The following is a 27,781-nucleotide window of genomic DNA, read 5'->3' on the forward strand; positions in this document are numbered from 1 at the left end:
GAACGGTCTTTTGCCTAGTTTCTTTGTGAAATATGGCTTTGTGTAGTAAATGCCGCTCCATCTGAAAGCAGGTGATGGCGATTTATTACTAATCATGAAACCGGCTTTATTGAAGAGATACACATGAGAATCACAGGCGATTTATTGCCCACCCCTAGGTTCTGCCAACTACTATTTACACAATCTGCACTTTAGTAGATGTCTGTGTCCTGTTTCTCAACCTTTTCTATGTCCTCACATAAATTCTCCACATTAAACTTCTCTTTTGATGTAAATTTTGTCCCACTAGGTGGGCCGTATTTCATACTGGACTCTGTAATCAAGTCAAAGCTCTAGCAAATGAAATCATACTTGCGGGCATCTAAGTGCTTTTATCGTTGTATATACTGTAATGTTTCTGTGGTGGCATGGACTCGCTGATAGACTTGTTTGTATGTTTGTAGTGTGATCATGCTGTGTATGGTCTGCAAAACATCAGGGGCTTTTGTTTGTTTCTTCAAGACTGTGGATGTAGTTTTTGTAAATAATGGGCTGCATGAAATCTCTATTTACAACGTGTAATCGGAAAATCTGTTTTCTTGAAAAATGCATTCTATGATTGAGTTTATCTTTTTGATGTCTGCTGATTCTAGCTGGCTTAATTTCAGAGATAAATGTTAAACAAAATAAATGCTTTGGAGAAAGAGGAAACTAAACGCATCACCCCCTAGGGATTTTAAGGACCTTTCACTTTACTCCTCTCTCTTGCATTAGTTGTTGTCATCTCCAGCTCATTGTCATATTTATTTAAAAATCAATTCTGTTACATTAAACAGCATCAGAATTTGTTAAGGAATATCATTTTTGTTTGTTTTAGATCTATTACATTCTGGCTCATTCAATTCTTGTGGTAATAGATGGAAAATAAAACGCTCTCCTAAAGGGAGCAATTCACTTCCAGACCTCTTGAGAGCTGTCCAGATCTCTGCGTTCTTTCACAGTCACATAAATTATGAGTAAATTTGCTATTAAGAGCACTACATTTGTGCCAGCCACATCTCCACACTATGAAAAGCAATAGTATTTTTTTAAGAGCACGTTTATGAACTGCCATCTTTCTAAGAATTAAATCTCTGAATCTGTCCATTAGTGATATTTATTGTATTTATTCAAAAGCTAAGTAGCCATTTTTTGAGGGACTGTGATTTACTGTATAGACAAGGACATAAAAGTTAGTAAGGCTGTGTAAAATAATATTTTTCAATATAAATATGAGCTATAATTTTACATACTTTTTTAGAGAAGTAACAACTGAAGTTAAGCCAGAAGCTGTCAAATATGCACAAACCTTTACGTATGAAATTTTGATTCGGCACATCAGTATTTTTTTCCGTATAGGCATAATTACCCTGTAGAATTAGACTGCTGGCCCAGTTTTGGATATAAATTACAATGAAAATGTCACCTCTATCTAACTTTATGGTGAGGAAACCAGTGCATGTTTGATAGTGATGAAAAAGAGGCACAATCAAAACAGAAATTGAAAGAGAGGCTATATAATGTGAATGTGACTTGAGATGTGCTGATGAGCAGAGTATAGATTTAAAAGCACTAAGAGACGTGGAGAAAGTTATTGCTGATTTTCTTTTTCTCAAGATTCTCAAAAACTCTTTTTATGTTTTTCACACTCATGAGCAAGTGGTAGTGGAAACTTACTATGTTGAATCTGCAAATGATTTATGTAGTTTCGTTTTTACACCAAAAGTAGACTTTTTGCTGCTGGGTTTTGCCGCTCAGGATGAGTGGATGTGTGGGTATTGATTTTAAGCCTTAAATTGTGGTTTTGTCACCTTAGTTGCTGTCTGTCTGAAAAACTTTCTAAAAGGAAATAAGTGGTTAATGTGATATGCTGGAATAAAAGTTTATAACCCCCTGGCAACATAAAATGTTACATGCGTCATGGCTTTTTGCACAATTCATAATAATTGCATATTAAGCTATTTAATCTTTTTTTCAAAGTTGATAAGATGTTATGTAAACTAAGAGAAAAAGAATGACAACAAAAATTCAAGGGGTCATGACAACAGGAATTAAATTTCGCTCGATCTTTTAACATATAGACGGTTTCATCGGACACATCGGACGCGATTACGTGTCTGGTCGGAACTTTACTTCCGGTTTCAGTTTTTGTAATGGTCTGACTAGTTGCTGAACTGAACTCTTGAACAAATACCTCGTCGAAAATAAAAAAAGTTTTGGTTTCCTAGGTAATCTACGTGTTGCTTGTTTTATAAATTAACTTACTTTAAAAGGACTTTGTTGTTATTTCTTCTTAGTGAAGTTTACCGGAAGTAATGTGTTGATCACGAAAGCCGCTTGTTTATGTTGTTACTGCTGAAACTGTCTATAACCGATCTTAGTATCAATCTTTTTATAGATTTAAAAGCACTGAAAGATGACTTTTATTGCTTAAGTTCCATAGCTTCAAATCGCCATAAGGCAGATGTAGAGATTGTATTATTTTCCCTGTGGTGGTGACGTACAGTGAGGAAAAAAAGTATTTAAACACCCTGCTATTTTGCAAGTTCTCCCACTTAGAAATCATGTAGGGTGCATGTCCAAAAATCCAGAAATCACAATGTATAATTTCTTTTACTATTTCTTTGTATGACACAGCTGCAAATAAGTATTTAAACACCTGAGAAAATCAATGTTAATATTTGGTACAGTAGCCTTTGTTTGCAATTACAGAGGTCAAAAGTTTCCTGTAGTTTTTCACCAGGTTTGCACACACTGCAGGAGGGATTTGGCCCGCTCCTCCTCACAGATCTTCTCTAGATCAGTCAGGTTATTGGACTGTCATTGAGAAACATGGAGTTTGAGCTCCCTCCAACGATTCTCTATTGGGTTTAGGTCTGGAGACTGGCTAGACCACGTCAGAACCTTGATATGTTTCTTACAGAGCCACTCCTTGGTTATCCTGGCCGTGTGCTTTGGGTCATTGTCATGTTGGAAGACCCAGCCTCGACCCATCTTCAATGCTCTAACTGAGGGAAGGAGGTTGTTCCTCGCAATACATGGCCCCGGTCATCATCTCCTTAATACAGTGCAGTCGCCCTGTCCCATGTGCAGAAAAACACCCCCAAAGCATGATGCTACCACCCCCATGCTTTACAGTAGGGATGGTGATCTTGGGATGTTACTCATCATTCTTCTTCCTCCAAACACGTTTAGTGAAATTATGACCAAAAAGTTATCTTTTGGTCTCATCTGACCACATGAATTTCTCCCATGACTCCTCTGGATCATCCAAATGGTCATTGGCAAACTTAGGACGGGCCTGGACATGTGCTGGTTTAAGCAGGGGCACCTTCCGTTCCATGCATGATTTCAAACCATGACGTGTATTACCAACAGTAACCTTGGAAATGGTGGTCCCAGCTCTTTTTAGGTCATTGACCAGCCATCCTGTGTAGTGCTTGGCTGATTTCTCACCTTTCTTAGGATCACTGAGACCCCACGAGGTGAGGTCTTGCATGGAGCCCCATTCCGAGGGAGATTGACAGTCATGTTTAGCTTCTTCCATTTTCTGATGATTGCTCCAACAGTGGACCTTTTTTCACCAAGCTGCTTGGCAATTTCCCGGTAGCCCTTTCCAGCCTTGTGGAGGTGGACGATTTTGTCTCTAGTGTCTTTAGGCAGCTCTTTGATCTTGGCCATATTAGTAGTTGGATACTTACTTGGTTGTATGGTGTGGACAGGTGTCTTTATGCAGCTAACGACCTCAAACAGGTGCATCAAATTTAGGATAATAAATGGAGTGGAGGTGGACATTTTAAAGGCAGACTAACAGGTCTTTGAGGCTTAGAATTCTAGCTGAAAGACAGTTGTTCAAATACTTATTTACAGCTGTATCATACAAATAAATAGTTATAAAAAAATCATACATTGTGATTTCTGGATTTTTTTTAAATTTTGTCTCTCACAGTGGGCATGCACCTACGATGACAATTTCAGACCCCTCCATGATTTCTAAGTGGGAGAACTTGCAAAATAGCAGGGTGTTCAAATACTAATTTTCCTCACTGTATATGTGAGTGAAATGGCTTATGAAATGGGAAAAATGTAGTGCTGGACTTGAATTCGTCCATCGAGAAATGATTGGACAATTTGAAGTTGGATTATGTTGCTAATTGCTGCAATCTTTTCCTGGACCCTGCCCACCTGCCATACCATATGACCGGAAGTTTGTTTTTCATTTTAAAGGGGACAGAGAATGAAAAACCATTTTTACCATGTCTTTGTTAAATAATGGCAGTCTACCCGCATTCACAAACATACAAAAAGTGCTAAACATGCTAAACATCTCAGTCTCATAGAAATTCCTCTTTTATAAATGTCAGCCAGAAAACGGCCCAATCTGAAAAACTGATGCTTATGACATCACAGGCATCTCCCTGCCCCTCCACTTTAAAATAATTAGCCACATTTGTTGAGTGGCAGCAAAGTCAGCCAATCAGTAATGATATTGCAAGTTAAGCCAGTAGGGGGAACCAAATAGGTGCAAAACCACTTGTTTAAAATCCCCCACCCTAATAGAGCTATCTGAGAGAGGTTTTTAGGAAGCTTCTAAGGCATTACAGACCCAAACAAAAACATTTTTGTCTACATGTCACATCACAGAACAAGGATAAATACCCCGTTCAATCATTCTATGTCACCTTTAATTTCATTGCAACTTTAAAATACCTTCCTGTTCAACTAAGACAGAATTTATTTAATCGTTCTCCGGAAAAACTACTATATAATGGCTATATTATTGACAGACCGAGGGAGGGATGAACATACAGATAGATGGACTGATGAATACATATTATTTTATTGTTATTCAAACATGGGTTGTAACCCAGCACTGAGTAATTTTTAACCCAGCTGTTCTATCCTATATTACCCATCATGGGTTAAAAACAAACCATTATCTTTTAGAATGTAGTGTTTATTTATTTTACAATAAAGTAGAATACAGGTTTGAATTATAAGTAAATAAATATAAATAAAAAAATTGTATGTGAAATACAACAGTATGATTATGGCTTCAGGTGTCTTGTTTTTGAAGTGCATTTTATCAATATTTATTATGTTTTTGTTGTTATTGTATATTTCAATGCTAATGCAGTGTTTAAAATTGTTAAAGTATAGCTGGTCTGTTAAAAATATTCCTGCATGGCAGCGTGTGGCCTCTATTTAGTTCTTGGTTTTTGGTCTTGATTATTTCAGACTGCTCTCTCGCCCGGCAGTTTAGTCTGTGGCCATTTCACGGATCGTATGATTGCAGAAATGTAGCGATGTCCTCCCCTCTGTAGGAAGAGACTGATCTTCTGCCCATGTTAATGGAAAACTGCCTCAGCGGAGTAGAGAGGACAATAATACCACATGGTCAAGCTGAAAGGAAGTGTTTTGTCATGGGTTGCCTCTGAAATTGCAACAGCGAGACTCAAAAGTCTTTCCTAACACTCATTACTGCTTACACTTACACAGTGCACACCCACAGGTATCGAACTGCTGCAGTCATTCATTTTCGTTATTCAACAAACTAGATCTAATCAGCACAGAAATTTCCATTGTCACCCTGACAAAAAACCAGTTCCTCAAATGTTTGTTTTTCCTCAATACAATACTAATATTATACATTACACTTTTCCTGTCACATTCATAGCGCATACTCATTTCCCTTTTTTGTGGGGGCTTAAATATATTTTAGAAAACATATTTGCCTGTCAGTTCTTCAGATTGGGTGCTCTAAAAACATGCATTAACAGTCTACAGTAAATATTGCAAAAGTCATTATGGGTTCAAATGTCACATCCATAATTCTGAAATCGCCCACTTGATCCGTTTCTGCCCTAAAGAGACACCCAATAAAATAGGTTTTATTTTTAAAACACTTTGTTCACGCATATAGCTAGCTTTCTCCAGCATGTCTGACACTGTCACAGAGATTTCGACCTTTATTCTAGCTTTTACAGGATGTTTGTAAATCAAGCATCCTGTCTTTCAACCACAGTCTGCTGTGAGAGAGGCCTGAACAAAGAAAGAGAATGGACAGAGCAGTAAGTGTAGCTGTAAGTGTAGCATATATCATTTGTGGCAGAAACCCCACTGAGTAGCAAAATGTCCTTTGCCATCTGCCCCTTTCACAAAGACTTTCCTCCTTTGACCTCCTCCCATCTTCTTTTTCTCCTGTCATAGCTGCTGCTTCACCGACAATCCCCTTTTTATTTCTCTCTACCACCTCTTCGTACCTTTCCTCCTTGCTTGAACGGTCCACATTATTCAGTCTGGCTCGGATTATTCCAGTCAATTTCCATTTTGCGTTCTCCAAGATCCTTATCACACACATGCATCAGTCAAACTTTAACATCTGATCCTTATTAAACCACATCCACGCACACATACTCCATATAACAGCACTGTAAGATTGAGCACCATTAGTCTGGGGGAGGAATGCACTGTTCTTTCAGCCACATGCCCTGTTACCCTCTTAATGTGTATGTGGACTGTGGAAGATCATTAACATTAGTTGGTAAGAGGATATAAGCTACATTACACATACAAGCACATGCATTTATACAGTATGTTAATCTTTTTTTTTTTTTTAAATGAGACCATATGTTGGCTGGACAGATGCAGGACCCAGCTGCATTTGGGTCTCCAGGTGTGATGGTGGACTATGTCCTGTTTAATGACAAAGTGATGGATTGGGTATAAAGATGGACGCTGCACCTGGAGGACAAGCCGCATCATGTGTGGCCTGGCCACAATCCTCAATTTCAAGGACAGAGTGAATTTATAGTAACTGTGGTTCATTTAATGTGGTGTAGGATTGCAGAAGTAATTGAATAAATCATTGTGATTATGGCTTGGCTGCTGCAATACTTTTCACTTGTTTTCTGTATATAGATCATGCAAAACAATTTGTTCATGTTTGTGAGAGGGTCAGTGTAAAATTATTGAAATTTATTGATGAATAATGTAATCTATATATGTGGCATGCAGTTGCTCTATACACAGTACATATTTTTAACATAAACTCACTGATTACAATATCAAGGGAAATTGTGCTTGCTGAGTCTGAGTGTATTTCTTAGCCACCTCATGCTAACTGCTTTATTTCAGGCAGGAATTTCCCTTCTGACAAACTACTCCTTAGGGTACATATGTGGGATTAGATGAAAGAGAATGAAAGATAACCCTGTTAATGTTAATGTTGAATATTCTTACATTCATTTGCATTACAATTCAGCTTGAGATTCACATTGCCCCCTGTTGTTGGGGTGAGGAACACATTTCAAGTCACTGCACAAACTTTACTCCACCCCTTCAGCCACATGCCCTCCAACCCTAAACCTGACCTCCAAATCCCCAACTTGTGTGAAGCAAAGCGAGTGTTTTAAAACCGGCTGCTTTTAAACTCATAAAGAGTCTTGGGTATCAAACAGAGACACAATTATTTATTTCAGTGTCTGTCCAGTGACAAAAACATGTTATGTATGGTATTCTATACAAATCACTTACAGCCCCCTTACTGAATGCTTTCATGCACGATTTTGTTTGACAAATCTCTCTTTATTAACTCCTAATGGATCCAATGGATGTTCGGCTGTCATACATGGTGTCAGTTTTCATAGATGGCTGTAGGGCAAGTTTGTACTGTCAACGTTTCCCAGTCCAATTTAATTATAGTATAATAAATTATAAAATGAGTTCTTTGCAAATAAACGTCTTGTTTGTATTTTATAAATTACATTTATTGTGGTTGATAAATTCGATTTACATTAACATTACATGATTTATGCATTTAGGCAGACATTTTTATGCAAAGTGACTTGGTGACGTGGGTGAAGCTGAGGTGGCTGGTTGCTGAAACCACACCCGCCTAGCACAATTCTAGTGATAGCAGTGGCAGTTCACTGGTCACTCAAGTGGCCACGCCCTTTATTATGCAGAACTTTAAGGCTTAATATAATTTAAACGAATGAGTTGCAAAAAAAATCACCCCCCCACAGCAAAATTAGCAAAATAGACCAAAAACGTTTTTGTACCAGGCTGTAAACATATTATTTTCTGCTCTAAAGATGGGCATTTTAATTCATCGATCGGCCGGTCGATGAATTGCAGTTTAAATCACTTCCATATTGGCTTCATCAGAAAGATCGGAAGGTTGCCCCTCGAATCAAACCCAGACCTTTGCGCTGCTCTACCAACCCGCTGCTCTTTCAGTCAGTAGTATGGTGTTCACAACAGGCAGTTCTGTGCCCTATAGAGGCCCCCTTTAAACCCTGCATAGATTTCCTGTGATGTCATCAGTTTAGGCCTAATCTAGTCTTGTCTTGCCTGTATTATCTATTTTTTGTATGTGTTCTGTCGTTTCCGTCGTCTTGACTTTCATCACCTGGGGTCTTTTTCCACAAGTGTGTCCTACTTTTTCTCCCCATTTTTTTCTTAGGTTTTGATGTCAGGCCATTTGTAAAGCTCTGTCTTTTTATCTGCTGTACATTCGAGGTAGCTACTTCTGCATTTCGCTTTTATCATTGTTCTGCATGACAAAACACTTGCCGTGGTTGATATATGGTTGCAGGATTGACCTTGAACTCATAAGCCGCTCACGCTACAGTTGAACGGTTTATTATTGTCGTTTCATGTTTTGTTGAATGAGGTGATGATAAGATTATCATCTTAGTGCTTGACCTCTCTCTCACTCGCTCTCTCTCTCCCTGTCTTTCTGGCTGCTTTAACCTTATTATTCTCCTTATTGTCTGCATTTCTGTATGTAAAACCTTTTAAGTCCCTAATCCATTCAAAATCTCTTGCGCTGTTGGCTTTGATCGATTTACAAGTGGTTATTTTCACAAGAGGGCCTCCGAAAGTGTGACAGATATGGCTGACCTCTACATGACATTACTAACTTAATGAACTGACATCTGTCCCTCTCTGTGTAAGTTCAATCTGAATCTCATTGGCTGAGGATGTCGTATCATGTGACTTATGTTTCTCACTTGTTTTCTTCATATGGTGCATGTGGGTAATTGTCACGTGGTATGGCAGATACTGTTACAGTATAATATTCATCATGATACAGTAAGTCTGTGTCCTAAATTGAAGTCATGTACTTTTACTATACATGCAGTACATACTGCCATATAACAGAAGTTATTTGTATTTACCAATGACATTTTTTTTAATGTGGCACAAAAACCTAAGCAATGGCTGCTTTACCAAAGGTGTTCAAATACAGTACTTTTCTGTTTCTAACGAACAATGCAGATACCACATGTTACAGATTTCTCAGACAAAATTTATGTAACCACAGCTTGCCTCAGTAATACGCTTGACTTATAGATTTCATGCATAATATTGATATAGTGTTCCTCAAAACATATTTTGACCTTAAAATGTTTTTAATAAAAACAGAGAAACATCCAGTTAGCATTTGGATGTTCAGTTCAAGATATTGTCTTAAAATGATTTAGCACTGATTGAAATTTAAAGCAATACTATGTAGTTTCCATGTAAAAATGACTTGCAGCTCCCCCATGTGGTTGAAAGCGCAACAGTGCCTGGTATCAGACACTCTTCTGCAGGCAGGGGGAGGGGCGGGGCTGTGTGCTCTACCCTCCGCCGCCACTTTCAAAGTGTGCTTGTAGCAGCTAGGAGGCTGCTCAGGTTGCAGCAACAGTACAATTTGTCCAGTTAAAAGTTGTTCTATCACTGAAATAATTTTAGAGACATTATTTAGAGGTAAAAAAACTGCATAGTGTTGCTTTAAGTATAGGCCTACTAATGCACCATTTGATTAAGAGTATGATTATGTTTACACACTGTAAATTTTAATCTCTATGTGACATATACCCTGTCAATCACCCATGCTGATCCTATGCATAGATGTAGTACTGTAGATGGTGCTGAAATCTTTCAGTCTTTACAGGAAATGTACTTAGTACTTAGAGGGGCTGTACTTGTATTTTTTTGGCTCATTTGCATGTTTCTGGTTTGAGAATTGGTAGGATTTAATCATCCATGTCACAGTTTGTGAGGTAATGACAAGGTTGACAAAGAAAAGCCCAAGCTGTTTACACTTTCTCCCATTTCTCTGTAGACCTCTGTGGAGAAAATATTAGGTTTCTTTATGAGTTTACAGGACATTTATTGTGCTGTCTAGCTGGATGGCTAACTGTCAGACTAATGCAAAACAGAGTAAATGATGTTGCAGTGATATAAAACCACAAACTTTGAAAGGCCTCAGTTTTTCTTGCCAGAATTATGAGTATTTTTCTTTGTGGTACGGACCAACTCTAGTGGTTGGATGAATAAACAGGCCTAACCATTGTCTCAGTTGGAAACCTTTTGGCTAACCAGGAATTATAAGGCAGTGCTAAGACATGTGACAGGTTTAACATATTCATTACAATTCATAAACACTATGTTTTGGACTCATTGACTCAACTTATCCTAATTTCTAGTTGTTTTCTAACTTGCTTCCAATCTGTAAAGGCTAAAGTATGGTCTTTATGCGATTTTCTGTATACTTTACACGCACCACCAGATTTTTGAAACCCGGCATACATTGTATGTGAAGGTTGCCCATGCGCCTACAGGAGAATTGACCTTAAAGTACAATTTGTTTGGCTATTGTGATTTCTCCGTACTGTACCAGGGTGCAGTACGCTTACGCTGGATTTCCACCTACTGCGGAACGGCTGGGGATCTGCTGCGAAACGGCGGCAGAGTCAATCGGTTTCCATTCAAGTCAATGTGTGTATTTTCACTGACTGTGTTCCGAATCCGTCACAGCTCTGGCCATCCGCAGCCCTCCGGAACAAAAACGCAGAGCTTCTATTTTTGCCGGATGCCGGACAGCTCCGCAGGGTGGAGCCATGACTATATCGCGTGATCATACCTGAATTTGCGAGATCTCGTGTCATGATCTGGGCTGGTCCAGCAAAATGTCATAATTTAACGGCATAATGGGCGGAGACGGAACTAAATATTACGCGATCATCACGTAAATTTGCGAGACCTCATGGGTGCTCGTCACTTCAGCACGCAGCCGCTCTGCAACAAATTCGGAACTGGTGGGTATTGGCGGACGGCGGAGTGTGGAGCCGATCTGCAGCCGCTCCACAGTTGGTGGAAATCCAGCATTAAATGTACCTTGCTACGCTTTAAATCGGAGGCGGGTCACACGGCAAACGATCTGCGCAGCGTGGATAATTTCAAACAGACTTAATAAACCATAAACTCTAATTACGTTAAACTCCGCATATCTTGCGCATATCTTAGTTTTTTTCAAAACAATTGCATTTTTTAAGGATGTAAGCGTACTGTCATATGTATTGTAAAGTGTAGTGTGAGTGCAGACAAGTTGGGGCAGTCTTACTCGGGTACAGTTTAATGATGTCCTGTATGCCCCTTAGCACCTGTTTATAATGTGAAGTCAAGCAAGCATGCTGCTCAGCTGTAGAGATAACCTGATTGTTTACACTTGGCAAAACCGCTTTGCTCTGAAAAAGCAGAGGACCTTTTATCAAGAGATTGCGGAACGAGAAATGATTGTTGTCACTTTCAGTCTGCGGTTGGAGACCACAGGCATTACAAGCATATAAACTTCCTCTTCCTCTTTGCGCAAATTCGTTTAAAAACCACAGGATCACAGGTTACTGCCAAGGTGTACTTTCGTTCTCAGATGACTGAAATATTCCATTTATCTCAGCCAATTCAAGTTTAACCGAAGGAAGTGCTTAAATAAGGCAGATTTCTATCTTTTCTTGAATATTTCAGTGTATTTGACTATCAAAACTTGTATTATTGGGAACATCAAGTTCCTATAATTTTGGATTCAGGTTGCTCTTTTCCCATGGGGGAATTTGTCTAGCTTAATCACACCCTAGCCTGAGTCTGGATTTTAGGAACAAAAACACTTGGCTTTGTCTGTGTTGATGGAAGAGCTTTCCTGCAGCTGTACTTTGACAGGCATGGGTGATGAACCAGACAACGAAAGATACTGTCATTGTGTCAAAAGGTGACAACAGGGCCCCTGAAGTAAAATGAGCCAAAGCTATCCGAGCGTCTTTCACCATCACTGGCCCATGTGGATGACACTGATCCTCTGTTTGCCCTTAAGATAATCTAAGTTCCTGCTGAGCCACTGAGGAAAATACATATGGATAGTGTGGTTTGAACAAATCGGTTTCGTTTACATCTGCGTATTGAACAACTCTTCTACGGTGGGCCTGATTTGTAAGTCATCGGTTACAGAGATTGGAGAGATGAGATGTGGCTTCTTGCTGTGTGTGTGGTCTCCGATGTTCTTGTCATTGGAAACCTTCATGTAATAATAATGACTGAAATCGCTTGGCGATTTCAAACATAATTTTTCCAATAAAGGTCTTCCCTCTGTGTTTTGCTACAGTACAACCACACATTGTTCTAACTATTTGCTTTGAAATGCCAAACATAATAATGATAATTCTTTTGGCTTCCCAAACTATTTTCATGTTCTCAGGTAGTGTTTGCTATTCCCTCGTTGGTCATAATCTTATATGTAAGTGCTTTTATTTTTCTATTTTTTAAAGAGAAAGTCCTTTTAGCATACTTTGGTCTTGGCAAAGGTTTTGAGCAAACTCTTTATGCTTAAACTGAGCTAGTCTTTGTGTACACTCCATTATGCCTGTCAACCCTTATTCTGGTTTGCTATGGGGTACTGTGAGCTTCCAGATGTTTCCTTGGCATTGAAATATGACCTGAAATGGGTAAGTCAGCTAGGTTAAAATGGGAATCAAACTGAAGGCAAATTTTTGGTTTATTAATTTTCTTGTGAAAGGTAGTGTATACACTGTAGGAGGAGTGTTAAGACAAAATTATGTGACAGAAGGTAAACCATTCAGTTGTTGTCTCATTAACATCCAGTTTTGTAGTTTTGCATGATATAAGGTAGCTGCCACAGGACAAACATGTCATCGTCTAAGACGACAAAAGGAATGAAATGCGCTTTGTAGAACAGTTTGTCCATTTAGGGAGCGTACACACCAAAGCTTTTTTTCGACGCATTTTTTAAAATTTGTTTCCAATGGAAGCACAGTGTTTTTCAAAACAACCAGCAGCTGGCAGATTTTTTTCAGCGCTGAGCGTCTAGAGTTGATAGAGATTCAACTTTGGGTGAAAAGCTCTGCACGTCAATGTCAGTTCTCACACGACCATCCAATCACAGTGGAGGAGGGGCGGGACATGTATCACTACCAAAGTACTCAGCTGAAGAAAGCTTGTGCTCCGCTAAAAAACAGCTGGCATTCAGCGTCCTCTAGGCGTTTTCAGCCCTGTTAAAAAGCTTTGGTGTGTCCCACCCCTTAGGGCTACAGTAGAAACATGACGGCGACTTCCATGTAAAGAGACCCGCAGTTAGGGGTGTGCCGGTTTCAGAATTGGTGATGACGGTTATGACGTGAGTCAAATGTGACGGTTCATAACATAACCGTCTGTGGGGGGCGTTTTGCTCGTTTAAATGCTTGTGGATTGACGCGAAAGTGTCATTTTACCATAAAATCATGAATGTGATGCCAAGTGTGTTTTTAACAGTAATGACTTTAAGCAATTTAACAGAAAGCAATGAAATATTTAAAAACACAATGTTGACAGAAGACTGCGCTGTCACTCTCTGCTCAGAATAAATGAATCCTCTCTCATCTATTTTGATAATCTTCAGAGAAACAGATTTAATTGTGTCTATATCTGTCATTACATGGACCAGAATGTGGGTTAAAAAGCGTCTTGAAGAGGTTTTGCTCATAAATGCATGTAAAGTAAAGTAATATGAACTTGAGATTTTTATACTGTTACTAAACTGCACAGTATGCGCAGCAAACGCAGCCGACAATGGCCACGCGCGGCAAACACTCTCCACATACAGTAGGCGCTGTTCAGTGATCACACTTGCGAAGTAAACCGGCGTTTGAATAAACAAGACACTGATTAGCTACTTACTCTACGTTTATTTAAAATTAACAGCAAGACAAGCAGTGAATGTGCTTTCAGGAGAGTTAGTAGATTAGCATGGGAGAATTTGAACTTGAAAAGCGGAGTGTACTGACGCCTTTCCGCGGTTAAAACAACATTCCTTCTTATGGTCATTCATGTTTATTTGATGCTATAAATTAACTAGAAGGAAGAGATGATTTGAAAGGTGAGACTTTGTTTAATATGTTTAATCTCAAAAGTAACCGAAAAGTAACCTGGTCTGTCCTGTATGTCAGCGCGTTGTCAGTGTCTGCTCCGCTCTGTATTTTTCACTGCGTGAGAACATGGTGGGGCGTATAACACAGACTGTTAACAATTGTTTTAAATAGTATTTAAAAATTCTGTATGATACATTTTTTTATATATATTTTAATAACACGGTTTTGCCGGTTATAGAGTTCTAATGACGGTGTTCAACTATAACCGTCGGTCTCACGGTTATATAATGACCGTCACAGCCCTACCCGCAGTGTATGAAGATAAAAATGGCTCATTCCAAGGTAATAAACGATACAGTTCATCATGTAATGTACGCCATAATAATATGCTTATGTATATTATATTGTTTCTCTGTCAAGAGATTCTCCTAAAAGTTACAGCGTGGAAAATAAGTATTTGACACTTTAGCATTTTTATCAGTAAGGATTTCTAAGTGGGCTATTGACACAACATTTCCAATAATTTTCCATAATAAATAAAGTGGAATGACACAGGGAATAAGTATTGAACACACTTTATTTAATACTTTGTAGAAAAGCATTTGTTGGTGATTACAGCTTCTAGACGACTCTTGTATGGAGAGACCAGTCGTCTGCATTGCTCAGGAGTGATTCTGGCCCATTCTTCCACACAAATGGTCTTTAAATCTTGGGCCTCTTTTATGAACTTTGATCTTCAGTTCTCTCCATAGATTTTCTATGGGATTTAGGTCAGGTGATTGACTGGGCCATTCAAGCAACTTGATTTTCGTTCTTTGAAACCACTTTATTGTTTCTTTGGCCTTGTGTTTGTCCACCCTCTTTTCATTTTCAGCTTTCTGGAAATAATATGAAGACCAGTACCACTTGCTGAAAAGCAGCCCCAAACCATGATGCTTCCACCCCCAAACTTAACTGTTGGTATGGTGTTCTTGGGGTGGTGGGCAGTGTCATTTCTTCTCCAAACATGGTGTGTAGAATGACTGCCAAAAAGTTCAATTTTGCTTTCATCTGACCATACTATAGTCTCCCAGTAATCCACAGGCTTCTCCAAATGCTCTTTCGTAAACTTTAACCAAGCCTTTAACATGCTTTTTGTTCAGCAATGGATTCTTGCGTGGTGAGCGTGCATGGATGCCATGGCGGTTCAGTGCATTGCTTATAGTTTTCTTTAAAACAACAGTAACTGCTGATGCAAGGTCTTCCTGAAGTTCTGCCGAGTGGTTCTTGGCTCTCCTGATTATTCTTTGGACTCTTTGGACAGGGATCTTACGTGGAGCACCTGATCGTGGCCGGTTTATGGTGACGTGATGCACTTTCCATTTCCGGATAATGGCCGCCACAGTGCTCACAGGAACATTCGGCATTCTGGAAATGCGCCTATAAGCATTCCCATTAAAAGGCTTTTCAACAATAAGATTACGAAGTTCTTGAGAGAGTTCTTTGCTCTTACCCATAATGAAGTCTTTCCTGTGTGCCTCCTGGGTAATGAGAAGCATTTATAGGCCATCAATTAGGAATAAAGCAGCTGATGTCAATTAGTACTGATGGGAGGCAGGGTTTCTCCCTCAATTTTGACAGATTTCAGGTGATCTCCTGGCTTTTTATGCTATTTTGCACCTTGTTCTCTCTTCATGTGTTCATTGCTTATTCCCTGTGTCATTTTACTTTATTTATTATGACTCAACTTGTATACTTAAATGTTCTGATTTCTTTCTATGAATTCAATATTTTGCTTGATGGCTACATCTGGTGGAAAGTTTGTGTTAATAGCGCACTTAGAAATCCCCTTACTGATAAAAAATACTTATTTTCCCTGCTGTACATATTGCACCTTTAAAGTTCGGTATTTTACACTTAAAGCCCTGCATTTTTGTGTGAGCATACCAGTGAACACCCCTGACCACTCGGTGAGTTTCACGTCTTTGTAAACGAAAGTTTAATGCATTTTAGGAAGGATTGTTCCAGTGCACCATTAAACCCATTGTAAAGGTAGGAGCTGAAACACAAACACCCAAAAATTCTCGGGGCAGCCGCATATGTCGAAATTTCAGTCAAAACCGTTCTATTTCATCATAAACAATCTGAAAACAGGGCTTTAAGTGTAAAATACTGAACTTGTCCTTTAAACCACAAGAGCATAGGTGAGGTCAGGTACTGATTTTGGGTGGTTGGCTGACAGTCAAACATTACAATTTATTTCCAATAAGATGTTGATTGGGGTTCTAGGCTACATGCAGGCCGGTCAAGCTGTTGACGCCAGACTCTGTGAACCATTTTTTAAAAAGTTTATGAAGGTCTAGTTGACAAGTCGACCATTGTGACTCATTCCTAGGATCAAGAAATCTTTATCTAAAGTTAAGTCTGAACTTTATGAAAACAACAGGCCTTCTTGCTCATTCTATCTACATTAGTTCTGGTTACTCTTTTCCACCTCTTTTACTTTATTCACTCTTGTCCTCATATTGCTTATGTTTCAGTTGGAGATGCTACTCTGATTGCATCATTCCAGTTAATCAGGATCTTCTGCGAAAGCCTCTGGAGCTAATTAAGCATTTTTGCCCCATCTTCTGTTTTCTCACGTCTTCCGTCTTCTTCATTCATATGGAGTGTGTTTGCGTGCGGAGACGGAGCAGCCACGCTTTGACACAGTGTGTTTGACATCCTGTTCACAGGAGCTCATTTGCCTGTCAGCTGTTTTCTCTTTCAGCTGTACCTCAGAAACAGACACCCAGATCATTCCTTCCAGAGGATAATCCACGTATCCTGTTCAAGTCGATCCGGGATCCAGATTGATTCTGCTGTGGACCCAAATTGGCAGCAGTTGCTGTTCTTTGCCATCAACACCCGGTGCTCATAACAGGCCTCACTGAGTTTTGCCCGTTTTTTTTCTGATGAGCCAATAAAAAGGGGCTTTTGTTTGAGTGGTGTTTTATGAGGAGACTATTTGCCTCTGTTTCTTGCCTCACTATGTGCTAATGCATAAGCCTGTCGTTCCCAAAGCCACAGGCCCCACCCATGAACTTCCACTGAGTTTGAACAGCTACTCTGGATGTGGAAAGTGGAGCGTGGGTGTTTGTTTAGTGCCATAGTTCTTGAGTTATTGCCAAGAATCTGAGTGAAGGACACAATGTTTTCCCACTGTAGTGAAATATAGACAATTAAACATGACTTGAACAGATCATATGCTTCAGTTTAAGCTTCAGGGAAAGCATCTGCACCATGCTGTCAGTTACAGCGGTTATGGGGAAAACAGTCAGAAAGCAAACAAAAATCAAATTTAATGCAGTGATATTGAAAGTCTATGAGAAAATATTAATATTACATTAGAGTAAATATTAAAAAAGTTTCTCTATTCTGTGCAATCACACGCACCACCATCAGTACTATAAATACAACAGTGATATCACAATGTATTGTATACTGCAAAAAATGTTGAATACATGGTCACAGATTGGACCGCGGATCAGTACCACTTTTTTGTGGTTGTATTAACTTTCACCTCTCTAGCTAGCTGAGCAGTCACATGGTCACATGGTTATGATTTTGGCTCTTCATGGCAACTCCTTTGGTCACGCATATCTGTTTTGACATTGGTTTTAGTAGTGCTCCCACCATACTGCTTTTCCAATGGGGCTGGTGCCAGAACCTGGGTCCAGTCTGGAACTCAACTGCGCTTTTCCACCCAAAATCTCAGTGACCGGTTGCATAAAAATTCTTAAGTGAGCACATCCCTGAGAACGCCATACAATATAGTTTTTATAGTAATTTATCCGCTTAAAAAATCACCACGTTTCGTTTTGTGGCACCATACTTAATCGTGTAACTACTCGTGTAACAGTCTTTAAATGAATGCAACCATACTTTGTTGTTTTCTGTTCAGATAGAGGGCTGTTTTTGAAAAAATATAATAAATCTAGTCCTTGTTCACTTAAGCCAACACGCTTGAAAAACAGCCATGTGCTTTTTCACACAAGAACTTGCACCCCTACGCTGCAGGGTTGTAACTCTTTTCTCACAGCAGATGAGAGATGCTGGCGGCTTTGGCTGAAGACTTTGACCTGAAACCTCCTCTTTGGTCTCCCACTACACGCTTCCTGCACCTTTAACGGCTTTCTCGTTTCAAAGTAAATATAGCCTGAGTGTGGGAGTGTGAGAAAGAGAGAGTGCTTCAAAATTAGAGCTTCACTGGGTTATCATGGTGTGGTTTGAATTGTTAGATAATTTCAATATTATTGGCCATATTGCATTGACATTTTGACAGAGAGGATCTTTTTTGTCATTCTGTCCTCCTTGAGCTCACTGTGTATTGCATTGCTTTCAGAAAATCTGTTACTGCTGTATGCCTTTCACTGATTTCAGGCTGTGCGCTTTGTTACAAAGCCAGCCGTTGATTGATTTATATTGTTTTCTAATATTTTGTGGTTTTGTGGTGCTGGCAAACTTTCTCTGTTGTTCAGCTCTTCCAAAACACAGATGCTTCATGCCCATTCAAAAGATTTCAGAGCCAAGTGGGTTTCAACATAATACAACTTCCAAATTTTTTTTATAGGAAAATGATGTCGTCATCATCTACCCACCCTCACGTCTTATTAAGATTAAATAAAAAAAATGCATCATCACTTCAGTGTAGTTCAATTGCAATTTTACTTGGTTTACTAAAAAAATGTAAGTCTTATTTGATATTTTAAGCATTATTGATTTTTTTATTGATTTTTTTAATATGAAAACCACCGGAGTAACACATACATTATACATATCTAAGGAGCTATTAAATAGTTAAACATTGTTGCATGTTTTAGTTTAATTTCCATTTAATTTCCATTTAAAGGTGCTATGGAAAAAAGTGAATAATAAGAGCTCTGTACATGGTAATGACATATTGTGAGTCTCAAACGTGTTTGTTTCCTCCTCCTTGTGTAAACCTTGTGCACCCAAAAGACCAATAACTTACTGTGATGTCACAGTTGAGATGTATGCACCAACATTAAATTACACATTAAATTAATTACAAAGTTGTTTAAATCCTAAAAACAAAGTTGTCAGTGAGTTAGCGCTACATGCTAGATAATGCTATATTCTAGTGTTAAGGCTGAAGTTTTACTAATGACTTTACATTTACGTTTTGCAGGTCTATACTGAAAAAACCCCCCCCATAAACACGAAAAACTCAGAAACGTTTAACAATCTCCAAACAATTAGTTGCTCTTCAAAATCTGTAATTTTGTCTGATACAGGCTCAAACATATAAGGTCTGTTTACTGATAGAAGCTACTGGCATGAGCTTCAGAGCAGAACAATCAGAGCCGAGCTCAATATTATTATTCATGCCCCTTCCAAATAGGGCAAATAGACGTTTCATTCAAAGGACAAATCCTAGGGTTGTAAATGGACATGTAAAATTTTTCTGGGTAATTTTTGCACTAAATAAAGTTACATACCTTCTATGTAAATATCAAAGAAGAATTTAACATATTATTTCAATGCATTCTATGGCACCTTTAATTCTGTCTTTTATACCTTCAGAAAAAAAACACTTTGTCTTAATCCCATTTGCTTTATCTTTGCAGAAAGCCGTCATGTTGATGTGGATCATGGCTTCCTGATCGGATCCTCTTGACCCCTATCATCTCATTCCCTGTACCCATCATTGGCTCAGTGATGAACCACACACCCAGCCCCAGCCACATGACGGAGGCCGCCAAGTCCGGGGCGGGCCTGTTGTGCGGCCTGGGCCTGGGCCCGGATCGGGTGCGTTCCCCAGACAGCCTGACCCACACGCCTAGCCCCTCAGGAGGAACGCCCAGTTCCAGCCCTCCTCTGCTGCTCTCTCCAGGGCTGGCCTGTGATGGTGTTATCGGGGACTGGGAGAGCCGCGAGGAGCTGCGTCTACGCGAGCTGGAAGAGGCTCGGGCGCGGGCAGCTCAGATGGAGAAGACCATGCGTTGGTGGTCAGACTGTACGGCAAACTGGAGGGAGAAATGGAGTAAGGTCCGTGCCGAACGCAACAGGGCGCGTGACGAAGTTCGGCAGCTGAGACAGCGTCTGGACGCCCTCACGAAGGAGCTGACGGGGGCGCGACGGGAACGTCAAGAGCTGGCAGCCGAAAACGAACAGCTGCGACAGGAGGCCCAAAGGGTTCGGGCAGAGCAGAGCTCACCAGTAGATGCTTCTTCGGCAACTGCGTCCTCAACGTCCTCCAACCAGCCAACGGGATCAGACGGCAAGCCGCACAACCAGGATGAGGAGCGAGTGAGCGATGGTCCAGGCTCTCCAGAGCAGGAACCTGTGAGAGATGTGGGCACTGAGAAACCAGACAGGCAAAAGGTAGTGTTTTTAGGAAATTACTTGATGGAAGAGGTGTACGAATTTCTGCAAACTTTGCACAGGTGGACTGTTTTAAATGGGTCAGCCAGAGACCTAGTTTTCATTTTTGTTCCTTACCTTACTCTCTGCCTTTGCTTGTGTGCCGGTTTCATTTCTTTTGTCCTATTATTAGAGGCAACCCAATCTTCCCCCACCCCACTTTTGTTTCACCCATGGGGCCACAGCTAGGGGTACAGCAGCCCCGTTCTCTACCCAGCCATCCCTGTTTCATTTCCAGACATGTCTGTGTTTTTCCTTAATGTGTTTTTAATTATTCTTTCAGTAGAATTACCCCTCACACACGTGGTTTAGTCCTCTGTGTGCATAAGCATAAATCTCATCATGATGCTTTTACTTGTGAAGTTAATGGAAAGATAGTGTAGCCCTATACACACACCACACGCCATCAAATATAAAAAATATAAAAATGAATGTCAGTGTCAAACCTGACCTTCATTTTTAAGTATGATATATTTAACAATATATATTTCTGCAGATATCAGCAGGGGGTGTCTGGCGGCCTTCATCGCATAATTCAGTGCCGACTACCTGCTGAGAACCAAACTGGCTTCGCATTTTTTTCATTAGCTAGTGCAGAATAGTTCACTTTGTTTTTGAAGATGGGTCACTTTTAGTCATTGCTGAATAAGCAAACACTGTAAGCATAGTCTGTGGGCTGTTTGATACTTTTCCATTTCCTGATGCTCCATATCTGGATTAACACAGACTGAGTGCTTCCACATGTGAATCTCCAGGTATTTAATAATTAGGCCTTTGGGTCCCCCTGACGGTAGTGAGATGTTATTGCATGCTTGCTTTTATGACTCAGTAGTGGTTTTTCTGGGGTAGTAGTAGGAAGTTGGCAACATGTTTGGTGTCTCATGTCTCTCTCCTGGGGGCCGAGTCTTTGATATGTAATCCCTGCTGTGTAGGAAGGAAGGAGGGTAGATGAAGCATTGAACTGTAAGGCCGTTTTTTATTACTGTACTCTTCCAAAGTGCTTGGGAATTTCATTCACGCACACAGGAAATAAGAGAAAGATGTAATGTTATATTTGTTATGTGGATGAAATAGGAAATGTCTCTTCTGTGGTTTTGTTTAATGAAAGATGAAAAGCAAACATGAAAATTGTTTTTTTTTCTTCAAAATGCTTTGAATGTGTTTTTTCTAAATTCTTTCTTCCTTTTTTCTCTATCCTTCTTTCTTTCTTTCTTTCTTTCTTTCTGTCTGTCGTTCTTTCTTTCTGCCTGTCGTTCTTTCTTTCTGCCTGTCGTTCTTTCTTTCTGCCTGTCGTTCTTTCTTTCTGCCTGTCGTTCTTTCTTTCTTTCTTTCTGCCTGTCGTTCTTTCTTTCTGCCTGCCGTTCTTTCTTTCTGCCTGCCGTTCTTTCTTTCTGCCTGCCGTTCTTTCTTTCTTTCTTTTCTGTCTGTCTGTCTTTCTTTCTTTCTTTTCTGTCTGTCTGTCTGTCTTTCTTTCTTTCTTTCTTTTCTGTCTGTCTGTCTTTCTTTCTTTTCTGTCTGTCTGTCTGTCTTTCTTTCTTTTCTGTCTGTCTGTCTTTCTTTCTTTTCTGTCTGTCTGTCTGTCTTTCTTTCTTTTCTGTCTGTCTGTCTTTCTTTCTTTTCTGTCTGTCTGTCTGTCTGTCTTTCTTTTCTGTCTGTCTGTCTTTCTTGTCTGTCTGTCTTTCTATCTGTCTTTCTTGCTTGTCTGTCTTGTCTTTTTGCTTGTCTGTTTGTGTCTGTCTGTCTGTCTTTTTTGCTTGACTGTCTGTCTGTCTTTTTGGCTTGTCTGTCTGTCATTTTTCTTTCTGTCTGTGTCGGTCTGTTTTTTGCTTGTCTGTCTGTCCTTTTGGCTTGTCTGTCTGTCTGTCTGTCCTTTTGGCTTGTCTGTCTGTCTTTGGCTTGTTTGTCTGTCTGTCTTTTTTCTTTCTGTCTGTCTGTCTGTCTGTCTGTCTGTCTGTCTGTCTGTCTTTTTCCTTTGGCTTGTCTGTCGGTGTCTGTCTGTCTGTCTGTCTTTTTCCTTTGGCTTGTCTGTCGGTGTCTGTCTGTCTTTTTTGTATATGTCTGTCTTTTTGGCCTGTCTGTCTGTCTCTTTTCTTTCTTTCTGTCTGTCTGTCTGTCTGTCTTTTTGGTTTGGCTGTGTGTCTGTCTTTTTGGCCTTTCTGTCTTTTTGGCTTGTCTGTCTGTCTGTCTGTCTGTCTGTCTTTTTTCTGTCTGTCTTTTTGGCTTGTCTGTCTGTCTGTCTTTTTTTCTGTCTGTCTTTTTTGCTTGTCTGTCTGTCCTTTTGGCTTTTCTCTCTTGTCTGTCTGTCCTTTTGGCTTTTCTCTCTTGTCTGTCTGTCTGTCCTTTTGGCTTGTCTGTCTGTCTGTCTGTCTTTTTGGCTTGCTTGTCTGTCTGTTTTTTTAAAAGTCTGTCTGTCTTTTTTTCTGTCTGTGTCTGTCTGTCTTTTTTTGCTTGCCTGTCTGTCTGTCTGTCTGTCTGTCTGTCTGTCTGTCCTTTTGGCTTGTCTGTCTGTCTTTTGTATTTCTGTCTATATGTCTGTCTGCCTTTTTGGCTTGTCTGTCTGTCCTTTTTGCTTGTCTGTCTGTCCTTTTGGCTTGTCTTTCTTGTCTGTCTGTCTGTCTTCTTGGTTTGTCTGTCTGTCTGTCTGTCTGTCTTTTGTCTTTCTGTCTGTGTCTGTCTGTTGGTCTTTTTGGCTTGTCTGTCTTTTGTCTTTCTGCCTGTCTGTCTGTCCTTTTGGCTTGTCTGTCTGTCCTTTTGGCTTGCCTGTCTGTCCGTCTGTCTGTCTGTCTGTCTGTCTGTCTGTCTGTCTGTCTGTCTTTTTGGCTTGTCTGTCTGTCTTTTTGCTTGTCTGTCTGTCTGTCTGTCTTTTTGCTTGTCTGTCTGTCTTTTTTCTTTCTGTCTGTTTGTCTTTTTTGCTTGTCTGTCTGTCCTTTTGGCTTGTCTGTCTGTATGTCTGTCTACCTGTCTGTCTGTCTTTTTGGCTGGTCTGTCTGTCTTTTTTCTTTCTGTCGGTGTCTGTCTGTCTTTTTTGCTTTCCTGTCTGTCTGTCATCTTTGCATGTCTGTCTTTTTTTGCTTGTCTTTCTGTCTGCTATTTTTTCTGTCTTGTATATTCTTTTTTGTCATTTCTTTCTGTCTGTCTGTCTGTCTGTCTGTCTGTCTTTCTTTCTTTCTTTCTTTCTTTCTTTCTTTCTTTCTTTCGCCTCCCTGACTGCCAGCCTGCCTGTCTTTTATCTGTCTGTCTGTCTTGTGTTTTCGGTTTTGTCATTTGTCTATTTTTGTCTGTCCTCTCAGGATTTGGAGTTATTGGAGGCTCTTCTCAGGGTAAAGTCAGAGGCTCCAGACTCATGGGACATGCGCAGTGTTAGTAGCTTGCGTTCGGTTCTCAGTCGGCAGGACCGGAGCAGACTGCTGTGGGAGGACCTTGCTACACTGGAGGAAGACTCCAGCAAGCTCAACGCTCTCCAGCTGCGCCTGGACGAGTCTCAGAAAGTCCTGCTGAAAGAACGAGAGTAAGATGACATGGTTATGGTTGGCACCTATAGATACATAACAACAAACCTAAACTGAATCAACAAAGCCCTTTAGAATTATAGAGCAACCACGAAAGGTTACAGGAAAATGTGTTTTCTTGCTTTCTTTAAGTGAGTTAATACACTACATGGTTCAAACAGTGTCAATACTGTGTCCCAGGTTGGATTTAACACTTACATCTACATCATGGGATGCGTCCTGTAACCATTAGCTTAAAAGAGTTTTTTCAATAAACTGGTAGTAGCTTCTAAGGTAGGGCTGCACTATAAATCGCATGTGATTGTCATGGGCATCTCATCCGTAAAGCCGGTTTCTTAAGTAGTAGTAAATCGCCATTACCTGCTTTCAGTTGGAGCGACATTTACTACACAGAGCCGTAGTTCACTGAAAAGCTAGGCAACATCCCTTTTATTATCACAGACGATTCGTCTGCGATTATGACTAAATACTGGTTCTTGCCACCAATATAGCCATAAAAGCTGTTAAGCGGAAAGAAAAAGAAACATACCCATTCTGTTGCTTCCATTCTGCCAAGTAACATTTTTATTTTTAGATTAGCTGTTGAATTGCACCAGAGACAATATAATGTAATGACATGGGCTTAAAATAAATCACACTACTCAATTTGGCTGGAAAATTGTATTGCTGACTTGAAATAGGTTATTGCAAATTAATCTTGGTAAACTTTTAAGGAGATTTCAGTTTTTCCCCATTCAAAGCTGTGTGACTGGAAATAGCTGCCTGAAGGCATTGCCAAGAAAACCGAGTGTTTTAAATGGACTTTGATTGCACTCACAGGATTGTAGGTTGTCATAGGCAGTGAATGATACACATATGTTGTCTTCATCTAATGGAGGCATATCGGCAGACAGAATAGTTTTGCAAATATTTAGTTTACCTACCTTCCTCTGAGACCTGCAATGTGTAGTTGCAGACATCACAAGTGTATCTGTTACATAGATATGTGAACCTCAACATGTTGTGTCTGTTCTCTTGTGTCTCAGGGATAAACATGCGCTCATCAAGAACATTGAGAAGCTGGAGGCAGATCTAAACCAATGGAAACTCAAATATGAGGAGCTAAACAAGACCAAACAAGAGGCCTTAAAACAGGTAAAAGAAACAGTTGATGTGTACCTACAAAGAGGCTTATTAAAGAAAAACACCACAGTTTTTCAATATTTTTTACTATGTTTTTACCTCAACTTAGACTAATTAATATACACACCTATCTTTTTTCAATGCGTGCACTTAATCTTTGTACAGCGTGTCGTGAATGTGTAAGCATTTAGCCTAGCCCCATTCATTCCTTAGGATCCAAACAGGGATGAATTTATAAGCCACCAAACACTTTCATGTTTTCCCTATTTAGAGACTGAGTAGTTTTACATAAGTAGTTACACGAGTAAGTATGGTGGCACAAAATAAAATGTGGCAAATTTTTTTTTAAGCGGATCAAAAAAGTTTTTGGCCTTGAGCGCAGTAATGTTGATGGAAGTTTGAGAGAGAGGTGGAGTAGTCAGGAGTGATGATGTTACTGCGCGCCGAGGTCAAAGTCCTGCATACTAAGTGCTCTTCCGCCATTCAATATAGTTCTCTTTTTTTTAACCACCTTACGTTTTATTTTGTGCCACCATACATACTCATGTAACTACTCATGTAACAGTCTTTAAATAGGGAAAACATGGAAGTGTTCGGTGGCTTCTAAATTCATCCCTGTTTGGATCCGTAAGAAATAAATGGGGCTAGGCTAAATGCTAACACATTCACGACGAGCTGTACAAAGATTAAGTGCACGCATTAAAAAAAGATAGGTATGTATTAATTCATTGAAGTTGAGGTAAAAATATAGTAAAATATTGAAAAACAGGTGATGTTTTCCTTTAAACATACAGTACTGGAAATAAAATAAAGAAACCTCACAAGATCACCTTGCACATTTTCTTGGCAGACTTTTTACAATGTATCATGGCAATTACAATAGTACTTACAATAAATTCAGATCAGAGGCTTAAGCTGAAACCAAATAGCTTTTTAACCCGTAACACTGCGGCACATTTAACTCACTGGCTTCATTTACTGGATGATGCTATTTTAAGCTATTTGTTTTATCGTTGATGCCATTCCAGCTTTGAACATCGGTGTTCATACTTAAGTGACGTATTTGTTATCTGCATATCAAATACAGCACTGTACAGTGCTATGGTCTTTTCACAAGGAGGTGATTTGAATAGTTAGACCATGAAATGTGTTTGGGAAAATATGAGTGCATTGAGTTCGAAATCATCACTCCACTTTCAAGTCCTGATGTCTTATCACATGTCTAAAAGAGTCTGACACAAATCCTCTTTACACTGTCATATATTATCTGTTTCAAATAACACGCACACACAAAATGGGGAAATGATAAAACGCCACTAGGGGGCAGTTGTCACCTATGGAAGGCACTTCTTGACATTTAGAGCATGAATCCGACTTTGCTGGGTTTTTTCTTTGCTGACAATTTTATGAAAGACAGCCACATTGATGAGACCCATTAAAACTTTCGCTCTCAATTCAAGCCTCCCATTAACAGAATGAAGGACTGCTTCAACATCATACACCCAGACTTTAGACATACAGAGGAGAGAAAATGTAAGTGACAAATCCAGAATAGGCACTGTGTTGCACAAAAGATGAGTGCATAGAATGGAGGAATGCATGAGATGATGGGTAGGAAACACACACACACGTGCGCACACACACACACACACACACAGTAATGTAATAGATGAGCTTCCTTTCCTCAGCCAATCTGCGTGAGCTCCCGACCTGCGGCGAATGTTAATCACCACGTGTGAGTCACAGTACACTGGGTGCGAGACACTTTTGAGAGATCAGCCTATGACCATAGAGCTCTTCACACTTAATAGCAAATGTGCTCACCCAATATCAGTATGAGTCGTATTAAATGAGCAAAGACTTTCACTGCGTTTCATCAACTGTGAAATGAGAGTTGAGCTAACAAAAACATTCAAATCGAAATGTTAAATCTGTTTGAATACCAGTGACATCTTCAAAATATTGCATAGTTTAGTTGGTATAGCCAAGCAAATCACATGCCAAGAAATGTATTTGAATACCACAGATATTCTCCATCAACACAACCGAAAAGTATGTTTTGCTTACTTTCAGTTCAGTAATAACACCGTGTCTTTATCTCCTCTATCTTCAGCTAAACTTGCTGAAGGAGGTACATCAGGATGAGCTGGGCCGCATGTCTGAAGATCTGGAGGATGAGCTGGGTGCTCGTACCAGTATGGACAAGAAACTGGCAGATCTCCGTACAGAGGTGAGACGCACGTACATCGACCATCTGTTGCCTTTTACAGCTGCACACAGCAAGCCATTTCTGTGTCACCGTAGGATATGCTGTGATGTACATCAAAGCGAAACATCCTAAGGCCTTTGAACATCCATCCGCTGTGTTTTCAGTGTTTGGACCAGCCTCAGCATCCCTCTGTTAATCAAGCTTGCCTCATGGCAGAAAGCTGCTCTAATGCTTTCCCAGCATGCATTGGGGCATTGCTGAAATGAACCTGGCGGGTGACATTTTGCACTTTTTGATGTAAATCTAATAAAGGCTACTTCTGTGTGTCA

The 27,781-nt window shown here is 39.9% G+C and overlaps 1 protein-coding gene across 2 annotated transcripts in view; it reads left to right on the forward strand.

Moving 5' to 3' along the window:
* Positions 1-27,781, forward strand: part of ccdc102a (coiled-coil domain containing 102A) — an 83,637-nt gene that overhangs the window by 17,715 nt on the left and 38,141 nt on the right. For both annotated transcript variants that reach the window (XM_065267647.1, XM_065267648.1), the window contains exons 2-5: positions 19,817-20,573; positions 23,903-24,120; positions 25,147-25,255; positions 27,357-27,473. In XM_065267647.1, the coding sequence (XP_065123719.1) occupies positions 19,908-20,573; positions 23,903-24,120; positions 25,147-25,255; positions 27,357-27,473 (1,110 nt within the window). In that variant the 5' untranslated portion in view covers positions 19,817-19,907. The remainder of the gene's footprint in view (positions 1-19,816; positions 20,574-23,902; positions 24,121-25,146; positions 25,256-27,356; positions 27,474-27,781) is intronic.

Source organism: Paramisgurnus dabryanus, chromosome 2 (genome assembly GCF_030506205.2).
Source record: "Paramisgurnus dabryanus chromosome 2, PD_genome_1.1, whole genome shotgun sequence".
In the NCBI taxonomy this organism is placed as follows: Eukaryota; Metazoa; Chordata; class Actinopteri; order Cypriniformes; family Cobitidae; genus Paramisgurnus; species Paramisgurnus dabryanus.